At 36.7% G+C, this 24310-nt stretch overlaps 1 protein-coding gene across 4 annotated transcripts in view; it reads right to left on the reverse strand.

The window, feature by feature from the left end:
• The window catches only part of TMEM117 (transmembrane protein 117), a 189910-nt gene that overhangs the window by 54364 nt on the left and 111236 nt on the right, over positions 1 to 24310 (reverse strand). For all 4 annotated transcript variants that reach the window (XM_053978921.1, XM_053978922.1, XM_053978924.1 and 1 more), the window contains exon 5: positions 12240 to 12337. In XM_053978921.1, the coding sequence (XP_053834896.1) occupies positions 12240 to 12337 (98 nt within the window). The remainder of the gene's footprint in view (positions 1 to 12239; positions 12338 to 24310) is intronic.

A 24310-nucleotide genomic window follows, 5' to 3' on the forward strand; every position in this document is an offset into this window, starting at 1 on the left:
GCAAAGCTGCTATAAGGTCTCCATGGAACTCTTTCACCTTCATGCTGAACAACTCCAGCTCTCTCAACCTAACTTCATAGAAGAGGTGCTTTGAAAAAAAAATTCAAACCAACCCATCTAAATGAAAAGTACCATGTATGAAAAAGGAGCTTGCACTGGAGCTAACAAAAGAGCACAATCTCAAAGAGGTTTGTTCAGACCTGGGACAAAGCTGTATCTAGTATTTTTAAAATAAAAAATATCTTACTTTTTTATTATTTAAAACATAGCATAGAATAAATTAAAACTGCCATAGCAAGTCACAAAACTGAAATGAAAACCTCCTTAATTTTAAAGTAATAATTTGATAATTTCTTGGCCCTTGCCCTTTACCTTCTCAATTTTAAGATAGTCTTTAATAAATGAAATAAAATTCAAATTTTTCTATAGCAGAACTAGCAGAATCTAGTAGGATGTGTAAAAAAGAAATGGGGAAGCAGCAAACAAGAGTACAAACAGCAAAAAGCAGGAAACAAAGCTTTGAAAAATATGGACCTTTCTCAAGGCTGAATAAGTTGTTTTCCAATTGTTTTCACTGGCGTTGCTTTACCCCCTGGCCATCACAAACAAGGGCTGATGCCCTTTCCATTGAAATCCAGAAAGATTTACTCTTTGCCTGCATGAGAAGCAGCACTGTGCTTACCAATGCACCAACACAATCAGTAATACAAAGCAAACAGCAGTAAACTGGAGTCAAGGTGGTTTTGATTGAAGGAGTAGATCAATCATTTCAGTACATAAAGAATCTGAAAAGATGGAAAATGTCAAGTACTGTATTAAAAGTATTGTTATTTACACAGTTTTCTGAAGCTCTTTGATTAGTCAATATCACAAAATCACTCTGTTCATCAGGGTAACTTCCTGCTAGACAAAGCATGCTCAAATATGCATGGTCTGAAATTTAACTGGCAGCTGGTTTTGTAAGGGCTTAATTGCTAACATGTTTTTTTTTTGTGTTAAAAGAAGAAAAATCTAGCAAAGACTCTAGAGTATCAAAATGTACATTATGAAACCAAGAGCCCTGCAGGGCACCTTTTGTTAACAACCTTTTGTTGTGATTTCATTGACAATTTAATCTACTCTTTGTTTTAGGCCTTGCTTTTTCCACAGTCACAATTGCAGTCAGACAACATGCAATTATCTGAAATAAAAATACAGCCACAATATTCTCATTATGGTACCCAGCCTAAAAGAGATATGAAGTTGGATGCTTTGCTTAAGATAGCTGTCAGCGGATGCATTTAATTTTAAAGCCATACCAATTTTTCAAAGTAGAAAAGTAAGCAAGAAACAAAAGAAAGGCTCTTTACATCTAAATTGAGGTTTTATACATGGACTAAATAAGCTTATATACATTCATTTTTATAACTGTTTTAAGCACATCCTAAAAAGATAGTTTTAATTAAGTTTTCTTTTGTATTGAAAAGGAGTTCAATCTGACAGTGGTCATGGGGTGCAAGAATCTGAGTGGGGGCAGAATGGGATAGAGGATGAACTCTGGCAGCACTCAAATAATAACTTCTCTCTCCAACTTTAAGTCCAGTCTTTGCAGAAGATAGAGTACTATAATTCTTTTCTTAGGCATAATAACAGAATTTGGATATACCAAGCTATTTTTTCCTTCTCTTAAAGCATCTCAAGTTAGAAGTTACAACCACATTCTAGTCATGTGCAGCACTTTGAATCTCACAATGTGATTTCACTGGAACTGTGGCTGTTAGCCTATTTGCATCAGAAAATAGGTGGATATGGTGGAGAGTTTCACTAATTGTATTTGAAAAATTGATGCACAAAACACAGCAGAAGTCACATCATGAAGAACTATCAGGAACTCAAGAGGAGTAAAACTTTTTTAATCAGACAGTCAATGGATGACAACTGCCATGTCCTCCTGAAAACTGCAGAAGATTAATATTCTCATTCAGAGTGTCCCCGGGGAGACTGATTCAGTTCCCATTGTTAAAAAATTCCATTAATATTGGTGGAACAGTTTCACTGTGTTAGTGTGTCCAGTTACACATGAAATCCACAGGTCTTAAAAACAGAGTTTCTAAGCTGACCTTCACTGGGCACCAATCAGTTTCAGAATTGCTTCTTCAGAGGGATCTGAAAGCCAAACAACATTTAACATGATAATGTGTAAATACTCAGTATTTACAGAAAACATAAGAATACTGATTTTTCTTCATTAAGGAAGATTGGAGCCTGACAGTTTCAGTGGTCTACTATGATGGCATTACAGCATTGGTGGATAAGGAAAGAGCAACTGGCATCAACTACCAGGAATTGTGCAAAGCATTTAACATTGTACTACTTGACAGCCTTCCTTCGAACTGGAGAGATGTGGATTTGATGAATGGACCACTGGGTGGATAAGGAATTGGCTGTATGGCACTCCAAGAGCTGTGATCAGTCACTTGTGATGGGGTATGATCCCAGGGGTTGGAACTGGAGCGGGCACTGTGTCACGCCTGTGTCGGTGACATGGACAGCAGCATCAAGTGCACCTCAGCAAGGTTGCCAACACCAAACTGTGGTAGAATCAACATGGTGGAGGGAAGGGATGACACCCAGAGGGACCTTCACAGGATTGAGGAGTGGGTCTGTGCAAACCTCATGAAGTTCCACAAGGCCAAGTGCAAGGTTCTGTACCTGGGTCAGCTTAATCCCAAGCACAAGTACAGGCTGGGCAGAGAATGTATTGGATTAATTTCTCTTCTTGTCAGAGGAGCCCTGGGGAGAAAGACTTGCAGGTGTTGAAGGATAAGAAGCTTAATGTGACCTGGCAATGGGCACTTGCAGCCCAGAAAGCCAAACATGCCATGAGCTTCACCAAAAATGACATGGGCAGCAGGGTGAGGGAGGGGATTCTGCCCCTCTACTCCACTCTTGTCACCCCATGAAATGCTGAATTTAACTCTAGGGCCCCCAAAAGAAGGACATGGACATGTTGGGGGGAGTCCAAAGGAGGAACAAAAAGGTGATCAGAGGGCTGGAGCACTTCTCCTATGAAGACAGGCTTAGAGAGGTTGGGTTGTTCAAAGCGGAGAAGAGAAGGCTCCAGGGAGACTTATTGCAGCCTTCCAGAACCTAAAGGGGGCTACAAGAGAGGTGGAGAGGGACTTTTCACAAGGGCATGTAGTGATAGGACAAGGAGGAATGGCTTTAAACTGAAAGAGAGCAGGTTTAGATTTCATAAACAGAAGAAATGCTTTCCTGTAAGAGTGGTGAGGCACTGGAACAGGTGGTCCAGAGCATTTGTGGATGGCCCATCCATGAAAGTGTTCAAAGCCAGTTTGAATGGGACTTTCAGAAACCTAGGTGAAACAACGGAGAGCCGCACCTAGAGTAGTGAAAGGCGTTGGCAGAGGGGTTGGAAAGAGATGATCTTTAAATTCCCTTCCAACCAATGCCATTCTATGACTCTAGGAGAAAGATGAGTCAGAAGTTAAGCTAAGTACATCAGCAAATTCTAAGGCACAAATTTAAACATGCCATTAGGGAGAAAATACAATTTTATAAAAATACTCCAGCATTCCAGGAAGGCAAATAATTTCATTACTTTAATCATCACATTTATTTTAGAAAACTGTATTGATTTTTGGCATCCAGCCATGACAAAGTCTATGAACTCTGGCTGTGAGCATGAGCAGCTGAAACGCTCACTTTCTGATCTCCATTGAACTTTGTGGGCTTTCAGAGTTCACATCTTGCACAAAACCGCTGGCTGACCCTGCAGCTTCTGTATGTACCAGGTCTTTGGTGTGATGGATTCCTTACAGCTTTCCCAAAGAAATGAGTTGAACTGACCATGTTTTGGGCTATGATTTTGCCAGACTTCTGCACACTGCAACAAGGATGCAAGACTGAATTTCTACATTGATAGTCTGAAATGTTTCCTTCTGTTGTAAGAATAACAGTCCACAATGTGCATGCTGATGCAATTGCAATACTTGGAACTTCTATCTTGGGGTGGCTATCTCTACTATCTGATTATATATTTGTATTTTTATATTATATATTTTTTTACCTTTTAGCACTTTTTTCTGCCTATATGATCACACAATATGTATTACATGACAGTTACACTCATCCTGATTTTGGAGTGGACCTAGAATGAGGCCTAGGCTAGCTGTAAGTGCTAAAGATAGAAAAAAACAATTCTAATAACAAACAAAGGAAGAAAGGTAAAGAGCTCAAGCAGAAAGTGGGCAATGATATAACTACAACCACATCACTGATTCTACTCTTCTGGAAAATATTCCAGTGCTTGAGTTGGGGAAGAGGTGCCTCCTGCTCAGCAAGAATTCTGCAGAAAGTGGAGAGAAGGTGCTAAAAAAGAACTTGCTCCAACTGTTGTTGAACCAAGAACTGCAACTGCCCATTTAGAGAAAAGAACTTTTGTAATTTCCCAAGGAAAAATTTTATCAAAGAATTAGACATTTTCAGGTTTTGGCATAGAATGTGATTTTGTGAAACTACTGTCATTTGGCAGTACTGTTATTACTGAAACATTGGAGACACTGCACTTTAAGAACTTTTATTAAAGCTATACATTGGATGAAATATTTTTAGTAATTGTTCATGATATACCTCTTTCTCAGTAATAGAGATGGAATAAAATGTACTTTTAGAAATAAGTGAACATGAATTGCCATATCCATCCAATCACGAAGGCTATACTTAGGAATCTAGCAATTATGTAGGAATAAAACCAGGGTTTTTTTCTAGCAGGCATTCTGCATTGCAAGTATCTACCAGATATAACTCAAAAAGCTTAAACAGGATGAGGAACTGAAAAGATATGGTATAAAATACATATGTACTACATTGATTCAGAGAATTTAAATCCAAATTAAAGGCGAAATTTATGTCTATGGGCCCAGTCCAAAATCCCATTGTAGTCAATGGATGATGCTCTTCTCTCTTCAGTATAATTATCCTTCAGCCACATTGGGCTGTGAATATTTTTTTTGAAACCCCAGGACATTAAATGTTTCCACACTAGCACTTACCAGGGACATGGTGTAAGTGCAGGGGTCTAAGGAGTTCCTTTCCTCCCCTTTGTTGCCCTCTCAAGTGTGTGGTTGAGTGTGTGGATGTAGATGAGCACGTGTGGTCTACTTCACGTGAGAGGAAAGCTGCCACACTATACTTGCTCTTCCCTGCCTCGTTCTCTTACTCATGCCAATACAGATAAGAAGCAACACATGTTTTTGTTTGATTTGTAGGAGTCTCCATTAGAAAAAAATAGGAAAGAACTTAATTTTCAAGCCAAAGCGATCTCACAATTTTTGTTTGTTGCTTTGGTTTTAAAGTATTTTTTTTTTTAATCTCAGAGTTCAGAGCTCCCTAAACTTAATTATATCCTTCTCAAATTCTTTGCTTTGAGAAGAAAAGTGAGATGAAGAGTGATTTGTTTCACTATTCTTCCTATCACGACTAGGGTGTGGGAAAATGCATGACACAGCCTTTCCAAATAGAGACTGGCACAGGCAAGCCACAGATTTCTTTCTTGGTAGTTGAGACAGATGGGAGACTTCCACCTGTATGCCCTCCCATATGCTTACCTTTTCTCTGCTCATATATAAATAATGTCATGCAAAGCATCCACCCCTCATGCAGTGCATTAGTAGTATGTGCAGAACATGCTCCATGTGGCCACATGTGAGGCCTGTGGAGTGATTGCAGTCCCTGAGATGCTCCCAGGAAAGCCAGGGAAAGGTTGAGACAGACCATAATGTTAGATCAGCAAATGCAATGTCAGAAGCCACCCTCCTCACAACTGACCTAGGGCCCCAGATTATCCTTACCGTTTTCCTTTTGCAAACACTGCAGCATTTTGGGCTATTGCTGTGCTGGAGGAAGGGAAGAAGGAGAAGGGCAGACATGTTCTGCTAGGGACTGAGCGACACTTCCAGCTGACAGCAGTACCCGCTGAGGAGAGCAGGCTGGTGGGAGAACCCTGAATTGCTGACACAATAATTTTCATGCACTGAGGAGGGCTGGCATCTGAGAACAAGGTCCAAAAATGTATCTGACTCTGACTCACCATTCTGGTGAGTTTTGACCACTTTTAATTTTCTGTACCAGAACTGTAAAAGCACTTTGTTATCCAAGTGGAAAAATTTTCCTTGGGACATGAACCCGAGGAAGAATTCTTACAGGACCAAACATAGATCTGAAGAAAAACTATCCTGTAAATATTTTTGATAATACAGTATTTTTGTATTTATTTGATGTTTTCAAATTTTCAAAATAATAATGAAAATAAAAATAGGCAGAAATCTTAAACAACTCTCATTTACGTGAAAGTTCAGCACTCACATTATGATGAATTCTTTTCAACATTTTTTCATGCTAACAAATTGCCATTTCACATCACAATTTACCAATAATACCCAGAAATTAAATAAATGCTCTCAAAAATCTTTTAGTAATTTCTTGAAAAATTACAATCATACATCTTGACGGCCAGACTAAATGTAACAATCACTATTCATGGACAGTTTTATCCTGACAGAATATATTTAACAATGCCAGACAAGATTAGTAGTCAGATCACTCAATATAAATCATCTATGGAGGACCTTACTGATTTTTTTGTATTGAGACAAAAAGGAAATCATAGGAAACTTATGTATTGTCTTGCTTATCCAAACTGATATTATTCACTTGGGTTATAATAAAAGATTTACTGTGAGCAATAATATTGGAAAATATTTGTATGTTCTTTTATACTATTTATGCTATTTACCAGGAAATCTGCCTTACCTTTTGGATGATTCCAGGTTTCTGTTCAGTGATCAGTACCTTTTCCCAAGATAAATTACTTAAATATGAAAGAATTAATAAATAAACTTAAACCTCCAAACCAGGGAGAGAATACTGTATGTGTATCTAAACACACATATATATTATAGATACAATTATTTCATTGTTTAATGCAGTTTTATTTGTGGGAATGTATCCCAAAAATGTTTACTCAAACTTAATGAAAGGTTTGTTTTGTTTCAGTTAGTACACAACTGAAATTGACCAAGCTATCATGTGTAGTTCGTTTTTCTCAATGCAGCTTATAGTGAGAAGAATGAATGTTTTTAGAAGCTGTCTTTTGAACATTCAAATATGTGAAAAGAACGTATTTTTCCAGTATAAACTTATCATCTTGATTGATGTTATCTATGCTATTTATGAAGTTATCTATGAAAACATAGAATACGGAAATATAACTTATCAAACTAAGTGTTCAAATAGGTGCATAATAAAAAATCTCTTATAGAAACTGCTTTTATTTCTTTGTAGGAGATGTGTCATAAGGAAGCTTTCTCTACTTCCAGGGTACAAAATATTGTCCAGTTAAGAATACTAACCTAAGCTATGTTTGACACAATCCAATATAAACATATGTACATAAATGTACATAAAGAACTCTGTAGCAATTCCGCACAATTGAGTAAAAGCTTCTAAGCTTATATTACTAGGTTGATTTGCTATATTAAAATACTGTGATTCCTAACACTCATTTCTGAGCATGTGTATCTGTGGTTTTTATTAAACAAAGCTAGCGGGAGCATATGGAAATGCATACTAATAGAAGAATATTTAGTTTGTGAAGTCAAACAGCAAATATAGAGAATCAAAAATTTACAATTATTTGTACGACTTTATTTCTTTTCCATGTTGGTATCTGTTTTGCATTATTTCAGATAAGAATCCTGTGTCAAAGGCCAATTGTCCTTATTACACCAATAAAGACTAATCATTGTGTACACATACAATGACTGTCTAGCCAGGGACACCACAGAAATGGATTCCAGCCTGGAACTGCATATTCAAAGGTTCAGCTTGTGTATATTTTTCTGTCACCTTCTCTGCAATCAAGATTCAGCTGCACAATCCACTGTTATCTCTACAATCCCCCATTTTGATAATCTACCTTTAACTATCAATTTTTCTGTTACCTGCGTACACAGCAGACCTCAGCAGCTCTTTTCCGCTATTCCCATAAACAGATTTCTTTTTCACAGTTCTCTGTTTTTTCCCTATGGCTAAAAGTTCACATTCTTTATGCCTTGCTCATTTTAAACCCTCCATACTCTGTTAGGAAAATTTTGAGGGTAATTGATATTGGAGCAGTTTGTCAAAAGAGTATTCAGGTTGAGACTCTATTGAGTAAACTGTGCACACAGGCCAGAGATGTCTTTATGATTTTATTCCAACTACTATGCTCAGTTCTCCACAGGATGTGGCAGGTCACGGCAGACGACACTATAAGGAGGATTCAGTGATTTCAGGCACAAAGTAGGCAGAGATAACCCCAAGCCTTGATGGCAGAGAGGTGTATGTTAGCATGGGCAAGGACCGTACAGCCTGAGCACATACTGGGGCATTGGTGTGGGCTGCCTCTAACAGCATCACCTGCCTGTATTGCTGGGGAGAGCTCACTTCTGTGCAGATGTGTAGGGGACACATTTCGTGTAGGTTGGATTTATTATATGTTTGCAGGAAAATAAAAAAAATATTTGCAAAACAATCAGTCTTAAATTCCACTTCTGTCCCTGCTTCATCTAATATAAAACATCAAAATTAAGTATGGTTCTATATTGACTTATTTATTTATCTTACCACTAGCTACAACTGTTGACTTGTCATCAGTCTTGTCCAAGATCTTTTTTTAACTTTATTCAACAAACTTCTTTTTGCTTCTTTCAAATGCCAGTCCTCTCGTGTCATATATAATTTGTGTCTCCTGAATCAGCCAAGTTATCAGTATATCAAAAAAAAATCAGCCTGTTTCAAGTCATGCTTATAATTTTGCACTGCTGATGGTGATGACAGAACACTGGAGACAGTGGTCTGTAGAGAGTCTCATCTGACTGCAGGTGGTGCAGATATTTAACTCCTTGTGTGTCTTTCTTTTGCGACCCACAAACATGTCTGCACATTTCAGTAATTCCATCGAGGTTCAAGATGCTTCATTGCTACCTAGAAGTCCTCATGACAACACACTTTCTTAAATCCATGAGGAAGTGTGTTTGTATTTCCATTGCATCACTGAGCAATATAACAGCGTTACACAAAGCTGCCTCAGAATGCTGGAATTAGCCATGAGCAGAGCTTGAAATTACCAAAATGGAGACTTTTTTAATGAAAAAAAAAAAAAAAAAAAGACAAGCTCTGACTTCAAAAAAGGCACTTCAAAATACTCCTTAGTGACGGACTACACAAAGGCAAATAGCAACTGATCATTCTTGAGCTAGATGAGCTGTTCGTGGAAGAATTATATTGTGAAGAAATTCAGAACTCAGCCAGAATCCTCAGGAGCAACCAACAAGCAGTTGCTGACAAAGTTTCCAGAGAATGATTTAAAACAGAAGATGATAAGATAAATCTAAACCTTTGTGAATTAGTTGCATTGGAGAGCTGAAAACATTTCCAAATGAGAAACAAAGCAGCCACAAATTAACTATCATAAATAAGTGATAAAGGTGGTGCCTTTACCACCTTTGCAATCCGTCCATCTTTCGTACATTTACAGAAGTTTTCTAATTTTGCAAAGTTGACACGAAAATAAAAAAGACATTAGCTGAAAAACAAGTCTAGTCTGTATCTAAGGTTTTCATTTCATCAACCACCTTAGACTATGTATCATATATCTATACTAGGAATAATAAATAAAAATAATAAAATAAAAATACAGTGCACAGTGTTGAAGTAGCTCTACTAAACAGGTGTGCTACTAGAAAATGCCCTGAATAAATGGATTTTGGCCCACCAGTATCTGTGTAGGACACACTGTTGAGGATGCTTCATTTAGGACATTTCAGAAATGAGGCTATATGCATCACATTGCTTAAGCAACAATAAAGTAAATACAAATATTCCATGTTACCATACTTAACAATACCACACCTTTATTTTTCCTACCTAGTGGAGAAAAAAAAATCTACTTTTATTGATGTCTGAGGTGCAGAATATAAGTAATGCCTATGGAACATAGACTGTCATCTAAACTATTTTATTTCACTGCTTAAAGCTAAAAATAAAAGCATTTATGTCACCCTTTAGGTTTTGAGCATACCCTTTAGTATGAGACTCTTGCATGAAAACTCTTTTTTTTTTTTTTTACTTATCTCTATATTGAACTTTTGGTAGGATTTGTCAGTGTGAATATTATTAGAAATAAAATACAGATTTTTAACATTTCAGAGTGGAAGAAAATTGCTTGCAATAATATTTAAGTAATTTTAATACTGTTTTATTGGTCTCCCAATCTGGCATATAAATTTGAAAGCTATCATGTCACCTTGCTTTTAATCCTTTTTTCACATTTTTCCAGTCTTCTTGTGTAATTAAGGTTTTTCTTAAATCTTAACTACTTTCCTTTTCAGTCTTTCAGACAAAGCTATCTTTCAGACAAGGGTGAAAAAAAATCAATGGTGTTTTAGACTGAGCTTTTTGCTCAGATGATATTGTAATCCTTGGCTGCCCACTTGGCACCTGTCTGTGAATTTTTTTGATACATCTGCTTTACCTTTTTGCCCATCCCTGCATGCTGAGACAGAATCTTCTTCTGCACATCCTGCAATGATGACAATGAGCTGCTTGAATCCCCCCACCCCCACCCATAACTGAAGTATTCAGTCACATTATTTTTTTACCTAGTTTTCTAATATCCCACTTTCATGCATTTTTCAAATTATTAACTTAATCTTTAAATTCTGTCACGTCACTAATATTTATGATGTATATAAATAATGAATACTACTTCAAACATTAAATAACATAATTCCTTGGCCTTATCAATGTAGCAGAGAATTATTATTTTATTCATAACTTTCATCGCACATTGCTGAGATGATTTCTAAACGTCAGCACACTTAGTCTTACTAGTTTTCTTAATTGCATTCAGTAAAGAACTTTGTCAAAACCCTTGGGAAGGTCCAAATAAATTATATCAAGCATTTCTCCCTCATCCATTTCTTTGATGACATGTGCATAGAGTTCTGACAGATCAGAGAAGGTTTTCTTTCAGCAAAGATTCCCTGGCTTCCTTTAGCAGAAATTAGTCTAAAGCTTTGCTCATAATTCCATTATTGATATATAATGATATATAATATATAATCATATAATATATTCAATCAATTTAGCTAAAACTGAACTCAGACTTACAGGCCAGGAGGATATTACTAGTTTGCTGGAAAAAAAAGGCAGAAAAAGCAAAACAATATCCAAACTTTAATATTAAATTTTTCAATAGGCAATTAAGTGCTAATAAAACTTGCATCAGCTCAACCTCTTCAGTTCCTTATAAGCTTTGTGTGTAGCCAATCAGTCATCTGATTCCGCTTTCCTTTCAAATTTCTCTTACTATTTCCTTTATTGCCTCAACTTAATATAATAGCTTGCTTTTACTCCTTTAAAGTGCAAGATACTTAATTGCATTTTCTGTAGGAGACTCCACACAAATAAATCTTGCAACTTCTCTGTAAGAGTTCTTTTGAAATCTGTTCTTTTAAAAACAGCAGGTCTGATGACATTTTCATGAGTTTTTCTGATTCTGATATAATTGAAAAAATCTTTGCTATTTCTTATATTCTCATCCATAAGGTCTTCAGACTGCTTCTTAGAATATATATTCTCCATATTCCATTTTTCCTGTCATAATTTGTGTTCTGTTTCAATAGCTAAATTTGTCTGGAATTTATGTGAAAGAGGCTACATCTGAGGTGAAATAAACTCTCAACCTTCAGAGCTTTTTGCATTGCTTTTTAATATTTTTCTTAATCATCTGAGACTGACGTGATGTTTTGAGTCCTATTCATGTGGTAATTCAAAGAATTTCTATAATTAATTTCATGGCCACAAAAGGAAATTCAGATATCTACTTCATTACAAAGAATTACAGTAGGACACCCAAATATTATCACATATAGCAAAAATTTCGCAACTCAATTATAAAGTAACAAAAAGAATAAAAGAAACTTTATAAATAAATTTTAAAATTATATTTCTACACCAACTATTTTGATTAGGAATTCCTCACTCATGTGCCATTTTTGCAATTTTTACTTAGACCAGATTTAGCCTTTTTTTCCAACCTTATCTCTTTCTGCCACAGATGGTGAGAGAAGATATGTTTTTCAAAATTCTATAAAACATTTGTTTACACTTATTTGATTTTACTATTTTCCTACCAGAATAAAATGATCCTAATGTTTCCTTTCTTCCAGAAGGCTCTGGCAGACTTTCCCCAGTCTGGGTAGGGTTTATCCTGAAGCATCATATCTGTGACCTATAGGGAAAGAAGAAATAGCAGACAGTTACACTGGTGCTACGTAAGGCAGTACTAGCAAGGACTTTAGGAACATTTTTATTTATGCGTAGCTCAGCTGCATCAGTTCTGATAATGATACAGATAGTACACTAATAGTGTGTCCAGTGTTATTTGCAATCAAGATAATGAATATTGGGCTACATGCTCTGCCTCTAGAAGTGCATGCAACTCCTTGAGAAACAATGAAACCTGTAGAGATCCAAAGATAGGAAGATAAGAGGAACCAATCTAAAAGCTACAACAACCTACAGGACATGAGTTACATTCCCCTGTGGCTGTGAAGCTTTCTGGCCCAGTCTGGGAGAGGAGAACCACTTCCCTGAGAACAGCATCAGCAGAGTTTCCACTCTTGAAATGAGAACTGCAGTTAGGGAGTGGAAGACTGTGAATTAAGCACTATATAACATTTATAATGTCCTCTCAGTTCCTGCTATCACTATAAAAACCACACTTGGGACTGGCAACAGAAAAAAACCTTTAAAACTTGCAAAAATTTTTAAAAGTATGAAATATTTATTCTCATTTTCATAATTCCTGTCTAAAGACACCATCTGTTTCTCTGTCCAGAGACTTACACGTATGCAGTACTTCTGGGTGGCACATGAAAGTATTAAAAATGATTTTCAGCTCAGTGAGGGAGGTGAATACCCCTCAGGCACCTGCTTCTTTGGGAAGCTGTGTTTTCATATCCATTTACTTCAAATTAACTGTACTAAAAAGCACCAGAAGTTACATCACAATAAACTCATAAATTCTATTGTGCAGAAGATCCAGAGTGAAAAACCTATCCATTTGTAAAGATTTAAGAAATAATTGATCAGATAAAGGAAATGGGGGTGACCACCTGCTTCAAAATGCAGATAAGTAAACCACTGTTAAGTTCTACCTCACTGTTATCAGTACCGAGTGGGAAATTACTATGTGTTTTGATCAAAATGAAAATAAATCTTAAGGTTCCAGAAGGAAATAACTTCAAACTGATGATAAAGATTCACAGATGCTTTAAAATCCAGTTTATCATCCAGACTGTAAGCTATCACATTCGATCAATGGCATTAAGAGTGTTTATTTAAAAGAACATGTGGCCAATGAGTAAATTAAAAATGGATTCAACTGCTAAATTTTGGCTTCAAGTCCATTTGGGGTTAAAAGTCCTCAGTGTATTAGCCTAGGCTGGGTCCAATGGATAAAGACTATTTTAAATAAATAGAAATGCACATTCTAGAATTTTATTATTCCATTAAACCTAACCTTAACAAATATTATATTCAATAACTGTTTAATGTGGGTAAATCTTTTCTCTGATCAGCAAACTATAATACTTTTTTGATAAGATCCAAATTATCTTAATAAATGTTTCAATAAATATTTTATGCTGAACAAGACTTCTGCAAAGATTTAATTCACTACTTTAGTAACATTTTTTTTCCTCCTAGGAAAAGTCTACATAGTAATGATTATTTGCAAAGAAGAACAGCTATTTCAAGAGGCTTTATTCAAGTTTCAAAATAGTTTCTCCAGATACTTTCTGAGAAATTATTATATTTGGGAGAAGGATGCAATTTGCAGCTCTATGACCAATTACCAAAGGAGCATGTTTCAGAAGAATGACATTCAAGACGGAGATATTTTCTGAGGAAAATGGCAAGATGAGGCAGGAAATGTTCTTTCTGATATCAAATAGCTGGTCTTTCATCTCCCAACTTTGGCATTTATTTAAAGTCATATCACCAGATCAATGTCAGGGCAGTTGCAGCTAAATTGGCTAAAGCAGAGACAGTCATTAAAGGGATGCATTCCATAAAGAGAAATCCAATTACCTTTTGCATTAGAGAAATCAAATTCATTTTCTGATTTGGTCAAGGACAGTCACTGTAGAAAACAGCTCACAGGAGAAAAGCACTCAACACTGTCATACAGCAGACAAGTTTTAGATATATATCAAATACCCATTGTTTTTAGAAAAAGAAAAAATATAAATTTTAATTTAATTTGCAGAACTTCATGTAAAGAAATGTGTATGTTTTTCTACCTCTATTTGTATTTCATAATGTAATTCCTGGACAGCATACATTTATTTCTGCTTTACTGGACTATGTTTGAAAACATTGCTGATACATGGGAATAGAAAAACATTGGACACTTCAGTAAATGTCTGCCTGCATCTTGCATAATCAAAATAAAAGAGGGAAAGCCGCTTACAATGTAATTAAGTAATGTATTCTTTTCTTGAACTAGGAGATGCAATATACATCAATAATTACACTGTTCAGTTCAAAAAGGAATGGCCCCAACATACAGAGAGGGTATACATTTTCATTTTATTTAGTGTCTCATGAGAGAAACAGTTATATTATATGAAATTGTAAAAGCAAAGCTGTATCACACACACTGCCTAACTTTATAAGCTACACAAATGCCACAAAAAGCTCCATTCCCATTAATAATTACTATGTTTTATATATATTACGGCATCTTAATTTTCATTTTGCCCTACAAAATATGACTTTATTCATATTTCTCACTTTTCTATTAATTATGAGGCTAACTCACAATGATTTAAAAGTATATATTGCTGTCATTAATAGCAAAATGTTATGATTCCCATTTCTCTGATACAGAAAAATGAAATTGTTCCTTTTGATATGATCCTTCTGATGTTTGATACAATCATGAAACCACAGAAAGGCTTGGGTTGGAAGGGACCTTACAGATCCTCTAGTTCCAACCCCACCCTACCATGGGCAGGGACACCTTGTTCAGAGCCCCATCCAACCTGGCCTACAATAGATACTACTATGCAATATATAATACAATAATGTGAACAATTATATAGTATCATACAGAAGAAAGAATCTGGGATTCAAAGGCATTCAGAGCAAGTAAGTTACTCAGACAAGAAGTGCAAAAAGCAAAATCATAAAAAACTTAAAAAAAAAGCCCAACAAAAGAGTAAGATACCTAAGATACCTGAGATGTACCAAGTGGAGCAGTAAGACACCTTAAGGATCATTTATTCCTTTCATGCAGTTACTCTTTGAGCCTATTGTTCAGGATACTCTGCACATACTCTACATCTCTCTGCAGACACTCATGTCAAATGATGCTGTGCTGTACCTCACAGGGTCCTTCCCAGCAGAGACAACCTCTGCACTGGGAGTGTCAGCTAAGGCAAAGTATCTCTTCTAAGTTAACAGCAAGTAAAATTTCCTTTAAATTAAAAGAAAAAGAAAAATAAAAAGAAAATGGCCTCATACTTTGGTCATGCCTAGAAAGTATCATCCAAATACTCCACTACCAGGAACTATGCTATCATTTTCCAAGCACAAAGAGATAACCCACAGAAAACTGATGTGGCACAGGCTGCTAGCCAAGCTGTTTTCATCTGAAAAATTGCATTTTAGAAATTTAGAAATATAAAACTACATCAGTTGGTTTGATAATAGCACTTCATATAAGCAGCTGCAGAAACTGTTTCTTATTAGAGAAATGGACTCTGGGCTTTAGGACACAATATATTCTATGCTGCAACATTAATGGAGACAAGCCCTTAACAGAGCATTTTCATTGTTTTATTCATACTTGGATAAATCATCAAAACAGGGTAAGAGCAGCCCTCCAGAATTCAATAGTAGGTAGAAGAATCTAAGATCCACAAGAAAAGCCTGAAAACACAAACCAAATGGTAAAATATGAATTTTTTTGCATTATTATGATAATGCAATGAGTAGCAAAAAGTCTAATGGACAGTAGGACTCCAACATAAAATATCAGTAAAGAAGCTGTTTGTGTGCAACTGCTCAGCCAGAAGGACATGACATCATGGTGTTATTGTTGGAAAACAAAGTACCCTGGATAACTGCATTTGCCAGAATATACCTATCTACCACTGTCAAATACATGATTCAAGTATTAGAAGTTTTATTTTTTTTTAAATTTTTAGAATTTTACCATTTTAAATAATTTAAATCATAAACCTCTTTGTATGTAGCACTATATTAATTTCACTTGATGCTCAGCCTTTAAATAGTGTATAACTTACACATCTCCACTCACCCCAAACTCAAAACAAGAAACATTCTTTTCAGCCCTGCAACTGGGGCATTTCATTTATAAGAGTGAATACCATAAATTCTAAAATATTTTAGAAACTGTAAGGATGCCATAGTGACAGGACAGGCCAGAGGGCAGTTTCCCATGGCAAGACGATGAATATTGCATTCCGCATCAAAAGAATACATCAATAGTTTTGCAAAGACTGAACATTGCCTGTGTGTTTCTGAAAAGTATGTGAGGTTTTTTTTCTAGAAAAAACAGGGGCTAAATCAGGTTAAAGTAATTATGTTTTCTGAAGTCAGAGTGTGAAGTCAATGAGAGCTAATGCATACCGCTGAGGGGATACACTTCCCTTGCTTTGCTGTTATGTGCTTTTAGGTAAGAGCTATATATAGGTGTCCCACTAACTGCACATCAATTCTTTATCATTTCTCAATCTTTAAGTACTACTGCACTACATCACAGTGATCATATACCAAACATTTAGTACTCAGTCATTAAAAGTTTCTATCCATCACTTTTCTCTTCTTAGATATATATAAACACTGTGGAGATGTTAATTTGATGTATAAAAGTAACCTATAGGGAAAATGTTTTTATGCTTTTTTCATCTGGATTTCTGGGAGAAAATTGTATTCTGTGGGTGGTGACCAATCTGATACTCCTCTATGATGGCATGACAGGATGGGTCAATGAGGGGAGGATAGCTGATGTTTGTCTCAACTCCAGACTCAGGCTTTTGACTCTGTTTCCCATAATAACATCATGGATAAGCTCAGAAATTGTGGGTCAGATGAATGGACAGTGAGGTGGATCAAGAACTGGCTGAATAGCAGAACTTAGAGGGTTGTGGTCAATCAAGCAGGATGCAGTTGGAAGCCTGTAGTCAGTGGTATTCCCCAGGGATCAATACTGGGACCGGTCTTTTTTATCAGCAATGTGGAGAAAGGGATAAAATGTACACTCAGCAAGTTTGCAGATGATGTAAAACTGTGGGGGGTTGGTTGATATACTTGAAGGCTCTGCTGCCATTTAGTGGGACCTTGGTGGGCTGGAGAGTTGGGCAGAAAGAAACCTAATGAGGTTCAGAGAAGGCAAATCAGGATCCTGTACCTGAGGAGGAATAACTCCAAGTGCCAGCACAGGCTGGGGCTGACCTCCTGGAAGCGCCTCTGTGGAAAAGGAGTTGGGGAACCTGAAGGGTGCGAGCTGACTATGAGCCAGCAGTGTCCTTGTGGCCAGGAGGGCCAATGGTACCCTGGAGTGCATTGGGAAGAGTGCGGCCAGCAAGTTGAGGGAGGTGATCTTGCCCCTTCACTTGGCCCTAGTGAGGCCACATCTGGAGTGCTGTTTCCAGTTCTGGGCTCCACAGTTCACAAAGGCAAAGACCTACTGGAGAGGGTCCAGGGGAAGCCACAGTGATGATGAGGCTTCTGGAGCAGCTCATCTTATGAGGAGACACTGTGGAAGCAGGGCCTGTTTGGTCTGGAGAAGACTAAGAGGGGATCTCATTAATACATATAAATATCTCAAAGGTGGATGCCAAGAGGGTGGTGCCAGACTATGTTCATTGGTGCCCAGTGACAGGACAAGGAGCAATGGCCATAAACTGAGAAAAAATAAGCTCTACCTCAACATGAGGAAGAACTTCTTCATACAGAGGGTTACAGAGAACTGGAAGAGGCCCGGGGAGTTTGTGGACTCTCCCTCTCCGGAGACATTCCAAACCCACCTGGACACATTCCTGTGTCACCTGCTCTAGGTGACTCTGTTTTGGCAGAGGCTTGGACTAGATGGTCTCCAGAAGTCCCTTCCAGCCCTTACAATCCTGTAATTCTGTGATCATATCTCAACTGTTACACAGCTTATACATGATAATATGCAATGCCTCTTTTAATTCTGAAATTGTTTTGGCAGTTGAGCAGAAGTGTCAAGAACTTTGTTACACATGCTTCTGAAATAACTGTTAATTTATTTCAATCCCCTCTGCTACATTTTGGAATAAACAAAATGTGTGTTTGAAAACAAATTTAACAAATATTTGTAATTAGGCTTACAGATCTATAAGGGGAGGCAATATTTTTCAAACTAAATATTATTAGTCAGCTGTAAATACACGACTAGATTTTAAAGTTTTGTCTGCTTCCTTTATTTTGGAACATTCCTAATTTAGTTGATTTCTACCCTAAAAAAATGAAGGTTCTTTTAGGTTACTTCTCCTTCAATTTAATTGCAATGAATTCTTTTCATATTTGCATTTTCAAAGCAACAACAATCACAGAGACAAAATGGCCCCTTCAATATACTTCTTATTGTTTCCTCATTTTAATCAGGTCCAGAACAGTGTTCTTGCCTTACAAACACATACTGTTCTAACAATAAGTAAACTCTGAAAAACAAATTAAATTGCTGTCACAATTCAGTAACCAATATGAGTGATAAAGAATATTATGGTTCACTTTTGCGGCTCTCACAATGGTCCCCAGTACAATTTTGTGTATTTACATATTTCCCACCATGCTCCAAGTATTGCTCTTATGAGCTCTTATTCTCCCAATCCACAATATTTGGACACGTGTACTGTCTTACACTCAAATATCCATCAAAAACAGTTAAAGAACTTCTTCTGTATAAACATGGAGGAGGCTTATGTTAATTACTGCTATCTTTACTGATCCATGCAAATCCATTTCTCCACCCACAGAGGAAGCAGCAAGCCTCTTCTTTTTTAACTGGAATGTCTTGATTTGGTTCTGAATATTGTCATAACAGTTTCTATGCAATCCATGCTGGGATAACAACTCAATAAGATGGCAAGAACAACTGAAAATATATACACTTTAGGTTCAATTTAGAAAAGTCACTTCTGCCAGCATTTCCTTTCAACTTCCAAATTCAGTTAGGACAGAATGATCCACAATGCATACATCTAGCCCACAATGAATTTCTGGTAAAAAACTTTAGATATCAAAAGATGAGTTAGGGAGAAATCTGGTCTGTAATTATTTTAAGTCTACTCAACTTATTCTGAAAATTATGCTTTGTATTTCCATACCAGGAGAAATAATTTCTAAATAATTCTTGCTTTTCTTAAAAGCCAAATCTAAAATTAAAAAAAAAAAAAAAAAATTAAAAAAAAATTAACTGGAAATTCTTTGACAGTTCTTAAATATAAGTAACTGTTTAGGATCAATCTTACAAATGAAGCAGAGCTTCTGCAGAAAATCTCTAAGCTGTGCCATTTCATTTCCTAACATATTTTAAGTCCCTACTGTGCACACTATATATGTGCAACAAAATGTCCTTGCTGCTATGTGGCAAGCACTTGCTGTTTATATAATCATTGACAGCACATTTCAGAAGACTTTTTCCTTGCTTTACAGCTTCCTTATTAGCGTTACAAATGCAGAAGCAGAGGTCTGGGTAATGTCACATACTACAGACAAAGTGCGAGACATAAAGCCACATCATGATTTTCATTTAAGGCATTCAGCTCAGTTCCATTTTAGGGGAAAGTTTGCTTTACTCATTTAGAGAGCTTGGTGGTTCAGGTGAAAGGCCAGAGACAGAAGTCATGCCATGTTTGGTGCACATGGCACATGCATCTAAATCAATGTAGATTCTTTTTATAGTCTGTGAAAAAAAAAAAAAAAGCATTTCTGGGGTGAAATTCACTTCAAAATAGGCTCTGTCATTTCTTCACTCTAAACCAGAATCTGCTCAGATGATCACACTGCTGGCACTGGAAGCCTGATAACATACATCCCAACATAGTTTCCTACATTTTTTAGTGTTTCTCACCAAAGTGTCACTAACCTAATTACTGACATATGTGATGGCTCATAGGCAATGAGGTTTTGTCATAGGAAAGGGCTGTATTCACACATCCTATGCCTAAAAAGTAGGCTTTTGTCCTGAGTAGGCTGTTTCAGACAAAGATACTTAGAGAATCCTTAGAGTCCCTTTGGCGGGTCCTGGAGGGAAGCAAGCAAAAGATTTTAGAGAATGGAGAAGTCATATCACAAAAGGGTAACCCAACCTAGGGAGCAGAGCCAGCCAATGCAAATATCAGAGACAGAGATACTTTCCTATGTTTCCACAGGATGTGTTTCTGTATTTTTTGAGACTAAAACTGCAAAGTTCTCTAGGGAATGATGCCAAGGGTGCTTTGGTTTTCTTCTGTGCATTAGACTATTGCTTAAAGCAGTCAAATCAGTGTCCCTATTTTTAGTCATGGATCTAACAATGCTTATATCTTAACCAATGTTATAGGCACTATCCATGGACTTTAATTCTAAAGACACACCTAGGCAAAGTAGCAGCCTTCAAGTCTCCCCATCTTCTGTAGCTGCAGAATCAGACTCTTCACAACTTATCCTTTCTTTAATCCTATGAATTACGCTGTATACCTATCTACAAACCAAAGCATTGAAGAAAGAATTGAGCCAGCCCCTGATTAGTATAGAGGTAGGCTATGGCAGAAGGTTCAAAATCAGTTCATGCTTAAAAGGAATTTTTATGCAAAATTCAAGTAGCAGTTTTTAAATTAGGGTTGAATCCATAACATTTTGGAATACTGGGGGAATGCAAGCATTTCCTTATTTACCTCAGCATTTACAGGTTCCCAGCTTTGAGCTGTACAATCACATCCTATAATCATGGAGGTTTTGTTTTAGCATATATGAAAATATACACCAAATGGTGGCATACAATAATTAAGGTGTGGTTCATCCTCCGACACTGTCTTAACCTAAGCAAAATTTTTTATGTCTGAATTTACCTGTCACAGATAAGTTCAACTGCCTGGTCCCATAAAGGACATAGAACTCAGGAAGGTCACTGTCTACAGCAATGAAAAACTGGGAACAAATTCTGGTTTGATTTGTTGCAATACAACACAGATGCTGAGCTGCTCTGGATAGATTGCCAGCTGTTCTGGGTATACTGACAAGGAGTAGTTTTGTCTCGAAAGATAATTCTTCTGGACTTTGCAAACAGGAAGCCTTCCAGAGTAACTGCTGTAGAACAGAATACCAGTTTAGGCATGGAATAAATATCAGTTCCCAAGACATGAAGGAGTACCATGCCAGACAGGTTCACAAGACAAAGGTTTCTACTGATCAAATTTAATTTCAGGCCTGTCTTCTTTCAACGTCTCCATCTAACAATTTTCTCAGTAATACTTGCACATACCCATGTGCTCTAACAGATGCAGACAGCTTTCTGCATGGGCCATTAGCTATTACTCTTGAGCAGTGTCATCATTTTTATTTGTATCATGATGCCCTCAGACACTCACAGTTAGAGTTGTAAACTGTCAATGCAATGTCTGTGTAGTCTATGTTTTGATGTGCCAGAAGGTCAGCATTTGCTGTTCTGACAATCGTAGTTTTGAAGCTCTTGCTCTTCAGAATAAAGCGACAACACACATGTCACTTGGTGCCTTTCACAAGCCTTCTCCTTTCCCACAAATACTTTTAAATTATATTTGGTGAGTTAAGGGATGAAAGAAGAACAACAAATGTATAAATAACACTTGTCCAACACTTGAGTACACAGTGTTAGTGTGGTTCGGTGACATGTGAGGAAGCAAAAAGAGTAACCTTTGTGACAATACTTTGTGACAATGGCATATTTCCAATTAATTATTTGGGAGGTTGCTATCAACTTCCACTTAGCGACTAATTGAGGGAGTATCTTGTTATGAATGAATGAATGTGAGATACAATGGGTGCTTCTGACACTTGATTTTTGGGAATTGATTTCACTTTACACAGTTTGTTCTAGATCAACAGTTAAATAGGATAAATATTAGTTACAAAAGCATATCTTTCAAAATTCTCTATTGGTGTCTACATAATGCAGAACCTAGTAAAAACAAATGAATCTATTTGAATGAAGAATGTGATTTCAAGCTCTGATATTTATTCTCTGCCTTCCACCTCTCTGCACCCAGGCACATAACCACAGGAGAACTATCTGAACACTGGGATGCCCTCGGCGATGGGCAGGAGGCACACAGGCCACTCTGCTGAGACACTCGCCTGTCTCCTCTTGCCAGAACAAGGAACCTAATTAAATGAAAATCCATCTCCATGCTGCTGGCACCGTGCTGCTTTTCCAGTTGATTCAAGGCTGTGATGTACTGACAGCTCAGAGTGGTTTCAATCCATTTCATTCCTTGAGTAAGTAAAGGGGAACTTGAAACTTCCTTTACATGGCCTTTTCTGTTCTGCACTCAAGGCAAACATAGCTACTACATGACAATATTTTCAGTCTAAATAGAGAATGGGAGAAATTCTGCACAAAACAAGTTTCTCATGAAAACTCTTACTGGAAAATAAACTGAAAAAAACCATGAAGCCCTTCTGAAAAACCTTTCATTGGCTCTTTCCCGTATTTTCTTTATCATACTGAAAAGGATTATACAACTAGAATAATATTTATGTGCAACTGCTGGTCTTTTGACAGATTTATGGGCAGCGTCATTAATTGTTTTTAATTACCTTTTTATACCGAAGCTACCATCACACTGAGAACATAATCCACCAACAAGTTATAAATCCTTCTATTTGTCCCTATTTTCTGTGCAATTCTGCACTTGAGGTGCAAACATGGCTACAGTTTTGTTCAATCCTCTTTAAATGGTAAAGAATTACTTTGGTCTTACTTCCAGAGTAAAGAGTACTCATGGAAGGTATTCAGTGGAAGGTGATTAGTACCAGTTTCACTTCAACAGAAGAAAATATCCAGACTCTGTTTCAAAGTCATTTGCTATTCTGAATAACAAATATTTTGTTTTGAAAAGTCAGTCAATTGTTTTTCCTGTTGGATTATGTTCTTTAAGAAAACCTAGCCAATTAACAGTTCAGATTGTAATTAAAGTGTAAAAATACCCATCAAAAATTCACAAGAGGATGTAGAATCTTATTAGAAAGCTGAGAAATAATGATTACTCTTAAACTGTATTGGCATTGTTTGAGGAATTCTCAGTGCTGAAAGAAGAACACAAAATGAATGCCCCTATTCCCTGAATGGGGAACTTTTGGGATTACATATTTAAAAAATTGAAATCATAACTAAAGTTGCCTCTATTAAAAAATCATAATATTGAAGGCCTTGAGGATTTCAAGTGATAATATTATTCCCTTAAAATTGTGTGATTGGCTTAGCTCAGATATACCAAATTAAGAAAGATATTACCACTAAGTTTTATTTTATTTTCATTCAGGTTTTAAGGTTCATGTTTTCGTAGACTCTCCACCAAATTTGATGCCTTCAAATAAAGCAGATGATAAGACACTCATATCACACAAAACTCCTCTTTGGCTTTCAGATAAAATTGCTGTTACTTCAGAGTCAAGAAGAAATATTACAAATTTTAACAGCTCCAAATATTGATACTTTTTGTACAGTAAGCACCAAAGGGGAAGTTGGTTATTAAACATTAATGGATACAACTGAAAAAGTTTCATACTGATCCTTGTTTGGGAAGAATATTGAAGACACACAGGGGATAAGGGTTTGTGAAGAATTCGCAAGTACTTGTTGGGTTGCTAGAGAGGATTTCAGAAAAGGAGGTACAGCAAAAAGAGAGCTGAGAGAAATTGCAGTATCCCTAGGGACAGAATTTTACACTCCCGTCTGGACTTGTGCTGAAATATGTTCCAGAGCCAATTTTACAGTAAGGAGATAAGTTTTGCAGACTTGGAAGTCAATGATTGCTAGAAATGATTGGTACTAACACTGCATTCTCACATGCCCTTGGCTATAGAAAAAAGCAGTCTTTAACCAAAATGCTTAGTTACTGAGCATAGGCAGAACTCTATGCCTTTGTTGGTTTTGTTCAATAAGAAGTGAAAGAATGCCAGGACC

This window comes from Vidua macroura, chromosome 5 (genome assembly GCF_024509145.1).
Source record: "Vidua macroura isolate BioBank_ID:100142 chromosome 5, ASM2450914v1, whole genome shotgun sequence".
NCBI classification, from domain to species: domain Eukaryota; kingdom Metazoa; phylum Chordata; class Aves; order Passeriformes; family Viduidae; genus Vidua; species Vidua macroura.